This window comes from Scardinius erythrophthalmus (assembly GCF_964197995.2).
Source record: "Scardinius erythrophthalmus genome assembly, chromosome: 20".
In the NCBI taxonomy this organism is placed as follows: domain Eukaryota; kingdom Metazoa; phylum Chordata; class Actinopteri; order Cypriniformes; family Leuciscidae; genus Scardinius; species Scardinius erythrophthalmus.
The window spans coordinates 7,704,941-7,710,446 of record NC_138240.1 but is presented as its reverse complement, the minus strand read 5'-3'; the positions used below and the strand labels follow the sequence as shown (position 1 = coordinate 7,710,446).

The following is a 5,506-nucleotide window of genomic DNA, read 5'->3' as shown; positions in this document are numbered from 1 at the left end:
CATTTACACATTTACATTTAGTCATTTAGCAGACGCTTTTATCCAAAGCGACTTACAGATTAGGACTAAGTTAAGCGAGTCATCATGAAGAGGCAAAAACAACACAAGAAGAGCTCAAAATACGAAGTTCAGGCATTATTCAGAGTAGCATAAGCCCGGTAAGCGAGGTTTTTAAAGGAGAACTCCGGTCAATTTTAACATTGAGCTCATTTTTTTGTACATTTGGAGTGCTGTCAATACAGAGAACAGCGACAAAAATCGGTGTTGCCTACACCGAGTTATTCTATTTTTAAAATTTGCACCCTGTTGACTTCAATGGGGCAAGTACTAAACCTGCTTTTAGCCTCTTAACATCCTTGATGTGTCATTACAAGTGCACAGAAAATGTACATATCTTTCACATCTACTGCAGTCAGATTCACTCGTGTTCACTCAGAAGGAATCACTCACATTTTCTGTGCACTTGTAATGACACATCAAGGATGTTAAGAGGCTAAAAGCAGGTTTAGTACTTGCCCCATTGAAGTCAACAGGGTGCAAATTTTAAAAATAGAATAACTCGGAGTAGGCAACACCGATTTTTGTCATTGTTCTCTGTATTGACAGCACTCCAAATGTACAAAAAAAATGAGCTCAATGTTAAAATTGACCGGAGTTCTCCTTTAAAGGGAAAGGGAAGGTTTTTTTTGGGGGGGTTTTTTAAGAGGTTAAGTGCTCACGGAAGAGATGGGTTTTCAGTTGTCTTTTGAATGTTGTCAGGGATTCTGCATTCCGGATGAGGGTGGGGAGAGTGTTCCACCAGCATGGAACTGTGTATGAGAATGTTCTGGAAAGAGATTTTCCTGAACATTCTGAAATAATGTTCCAGTATGTCCCCAATAATGTGGAATAACGCAAATAAATGCGTACCGTTCCGTACCGTACCGCTCAGTGGAAACGAGCCATTAGGCTCTCTATGACACGCGGACTATGATGACAGACAGCTCACTCATGAGCGAGGGCGGGTCTGTGTTGAAACGCTGCTGTCACTCACCAATCGTGGGAGGGGCGTCGATTTTGTGACGTCACAAATTCGAATGGCTTGATTTCAGAGAGGGTCAAACATATAAGGAGATTAAAAAAAAATCACTGGATGGATTTTTATTATTTTATGATGGTTGTGTACAGGCACTGCCAACACACATTTCAGTGCAATCAACTTGTAAAAGTGCATGTACCATTATATGACCCCTTTAAGCCCCGTTCACACTACAAGCGACTTTATCGCTGCATGTCGCCAGTGGCTGGCGGTGAGGTCGTTAGTGGGCTTTCTCACTTCTGGTTGCCTAGTAATGTTTGTGAGTGACATTCACGGATGTTAGGTGTTGTAGACAACAAATATGTTTTCTTGCCGCTACAAACTAACATTTTGGAAGAAAAAGTCTAAATATAAATCGAATCAGTACATAAAATGCATAATATTAAAGATGAATGAGAAACAGCGAGTGCCCTGTGCTATCGCAGCTATTTAACTGCAGAAAATGGGCAAATACTGGTGAGTTCACGAAACCATTCGGGCTCGGAGTCAGCACTGCGAGTACCACTGTATGTACACAGAGACATATCGTAAACTATTGGACAGTTTCTGACTGCTAAAATAAACTTCTCATTCATCTTGCCTCGGTCAGACGCTGCACTGAAGAGTGACGGATCACGTTTGCTCCACTGACTTCACTCCTATTGGTTGTCGCTCTTCATTTGCATAAAGTTAAACATTTCTCAACTTTGTCGCGTCGCCAGACACGCCCCATCCAGTCGCCAACGGTCGCGACCGCGCGTGTCGCCGGAAGTCGCCCGCTCCCCATTGAAAATGAATGGTATCGCGTCGCGTGTATAGTGTGAACGTACCTTTAAGCTGCGTTGCTTTGACATTGTGGAAAATAGAATAATAGAAACAAAATGTATTAGCCTAGGCCTTTTACCCGTTATTACCAATCTAAATTAATCTCGTTTTTAATTTAACTTAATGTCGTTTTTTTCCCCTTATTTAAATTTCGTTTTTCTTTATTTAAATTTCGTTTTTCTTTATTTAAATCTACCCTACTGTGTCAGTAATTTGTTAGTCAGAAAAATATTAGACTACGTTTATTAAAATTTATACATAATTTAACATATAACACTTTTTAAATAGCCCACTTAAAGTGTTTATTACAAATAAATGACTAAATGCTAAAAATGAATAAATGTTAATGAACAAACATATGCGTTGCATTTACAATTACAATGCAGCACCCCCAGCACCCCCACCCCCACAGCGTCCCTGCATCTAGGAAAAACACTCTCACTTTCAATCGCATGACCAAATGGTATACTGTAACCGTACATTCTATAAAGCACTCTGAGATGGGTCTTTTTTTATTGAATTTCTGCAGCAAAAGACCTAAACCCAGCAAAACAAAAATGAAGAGAGGCTTCAAAAGAAACTGCAGTGCAAAACACATTCTATGATCAATACAGTATACTGTCTGTTGTATAAGAGCATACCTGACACATATAAAATAATGCAGTTTCTGTAATTCTATCTGACGTTAGTGTTTTTATGACATGATATGATTGACTAAATCTTCCTGTTGGATGGCTATGTTACATATGTTAGTGTTTTGAAAAATTATTTGATTTTGAGACATGTTTGCAGTGTTTTGGTAGACATAGTGTATTGTTGCTATTGTATTATTGTATTTTGAAAATTAGTGTTGGAGTTTAGTTTACAATGTGTGATTTTGAGCATGAAATTAACTGTTTTGCCAATTGTGTGTTGTAGGTGTGTTAAGAGTTTAGGAAATTTGTTAAAAGTATTGAAAACATTGTTATAGTGATTGTAAAAAACTGTAAGTCAAAATGAGAGACGTCTGTCTGTCTGTTATTCGCATATCTCTCGAACTGTTAGTCCAATGGATTTCAAACTTGATGGATGGATTTCTGTGTCTTGCTACGGGCACGAGTAAGTGCAGTGCCAAGTTTGCCGTTGTTTGGATTAGAAATGCAAAATATATCGGTAAAAGAAGCACACATTGGCTTTTGCCGCTCTAGCCTTTGACCACTCCCCCTCTCACACACACACTGAGTGAGCACAGCGCAGGACCAGAGACAGAGAGGGTCAAAGAAAGCAGCGGAGCTTAAGTAGCGTTTTCTCGGAGCTCACAGTGTAGCCTTCTCCCTGAATCATTGCGCTTATTCATTTGTGGATGTAAACTGAATCTGTAAGTCAGCTACACTGTTTATTTATGAATATTATATTTTATTCTGGTGCGCTTAACATTATTGCTACTGTGTAATAATAGCCTATGCTATTCACCAACTAAACATATCCTATTCAATGCGTTCACAGTCTCTTTCACGGCCATCATTTGTAGTAGCCTATACACAAACTGTTTGCTCAAGCGTAGCGTTTTCTGAGTTCACTGTGTAGCCTGCAATCGTGTAGTTCAGTTTTCCATATTTATTGTATATCATTATGTCAGTATCAGTATTTGCTTTCTACCATGCACAAATAACAATGTCATAGAACTTTTGCTGTGTAATTGTAACAATAAGCACTCAAACACACCGAACGAACAATTACTGAAAACACACACAAAAACTGATTTTGCACGGGCACTTTGCACTTGTAAATGCAAATTCTGATAATCCTCATGTTAATTTTCAAATCTGTATGACTTCTGCAGATCACAAAAGAAGTTTCCCGGACAACCTCAAATTAAGATTTTGTGACTTGGTCTGAAATAAAGGTATAGTATACATATATATACATACATGAAAATCCTTGTTGAGAGAACTTTTGTGTTCATACTGTAAATTGTGTCTCTGTTCTTGAACAGGTGCAAAGATGAAAATGAAACACATGGAGACAATAACATTTATTCTCACAGGTGTTGTGTGTCTCTTCGTTATCATGAACAAAAATGACATTGAAGACGAAGTGACATCAAATAGCAAAGACACATATGAGATGCTCCGTCATCAAATCCATTTGCCCAGATCCAAAACTCCCCAGCCTTTGTCTTCACGTTGTCAGCAGAATATGTCGGCTTATAATGTGACTGGATTTTCTACTCTGCCAGGTCATATCCAAGATTTCCTGCTTTACCGACACTGTAGGAATTTTCCCATGCTGCTCGACCTGCCTAATAAGTGTGGCGGACCCCTGAACTCTGCAGATGTCTTCCTTCTGCTGGTCATCAAGAGTTCTCCAGAAAACTACGAGCGGCGAGAAGTCCTGCGGAAAACATGGGCTAAGGAACGACTGCACAAAGGTGTGTGGATCCGTAGAGTCTTCATAATCGGAACAACTAAAACTAGCTTCGAGAAGCGCAGGTTGAATAAGTTATTGAAGCTGGAGAACAATGAGAACAAGGACATTTTACAGTGGGACTTCAATGATTCATTCTTTAACCTCACACTGAAGCAGATCCTTTTCTTAGAGTGGATGGAAAGATGCTGCCCACAGGCTAGATTTCTCTTAAACGGGGACGATGACATCTTTGCCAATACGTTTAACATGGTTGAGTATCTTCAAGGTCAAAAAAACAATGATGGAAGTAAATATCTCTTTACTGGGCACCTCATCCAGAATGAAAAGCCTGCCAGACACTCTTCAAGTAAATACTTTGTCCCGGTGCAGGTTCAGGAGTCTGAGATCTATCCTCCTTACTGTGGTGGAGGAGGCTTTCTTCTCTCAGGCTTCACGGCCAGAACAATCTACAACATGTCTCACTCTATAATTCTAATGCCCATTGATGATGTTTACATGGGGATGTGTTTGGAAAAGGCTGGCCTCAAACCTACATCCCACTTTGGTGTAAGGACATTTGGTATGCATATCCCAGCTGAGAATGTTGACCAATTTCACCCTTGCTATTACAGAGAAATCCTTTTAGTCCACAGATTCCTGCCGCACATGATTTTTGTGATGTGGAATGAAATACAAAACCCACAATTGCAATGTGGAAAGACAAATTCCTCTCTTCAGCGAAGCCCATAAACAAAAGAAAAGAGTGTGTGATTAATTTTAAAGGGAAATATAATAGCTTGGTGGAATCAATATGATTAAAATTGTTTTTAAAGGGTCCCTATTATGGATTTTTTTAAATGGCCTTTCATGTAGTGTGTAACATAGCTCTAAGTGAATGAAAACATCCTGCAGTTTTAAGTCTGAAAGTGCACCGTATATAAAGTTATTGTCTTTCAAAAGTATCAATGAAATGTATCAGAGTCAATGAAATGAATCGTTTTTCAAAAGAGTTATAAGCCGTTTCGTTGTGACGTCAAGACGAAACATTAGCATATTGCCCAACCACTTATTGTGTGCGCAAACACCAGCGAAAACTTGAACCTCAAACCGGCAGCTGATTGCTGTGGATACTGGATAGCATCATGTTGAGAAGACGCTGTACTCTACAATGTGAAGGTTAAGCCAGTTTTTTTTCACTGCCCAAGGATGAGTATGTGAAGAATCAGTGGTTAAAAT

The 5,506-nt window shown here is 39.2% G+C and overlaps 1 protein-coding gene across 1 annotated transcript; it reads left to right on the top strand.

The window, feature by feature from the left end:
- Positions 1-1,270: 1,270 nt before the first annotated feature.
- Positions 1,271-5,020, top strand: LOC308680452 (N-acetyllactosaminide beta-1,3-N-acetylglucosaminyltransferase 3-like; the record flags this gene model as incomplete). Its single annotated transcript, XM_081348583.1, has 2 exons — positions 1,271-1,289; positions 3,858-5,020. The coding sequence occupies 2 exons, from the start codon at positions 1,271-1,273 to the stop codon at positions 5,018-5,020; spliced, it is 1,182 nt and encodes a 393-aa protein (XP_081204709.1).
- Between the last annotated feature and the right edge of the window lie 486 nt (positions 5,021-5,506).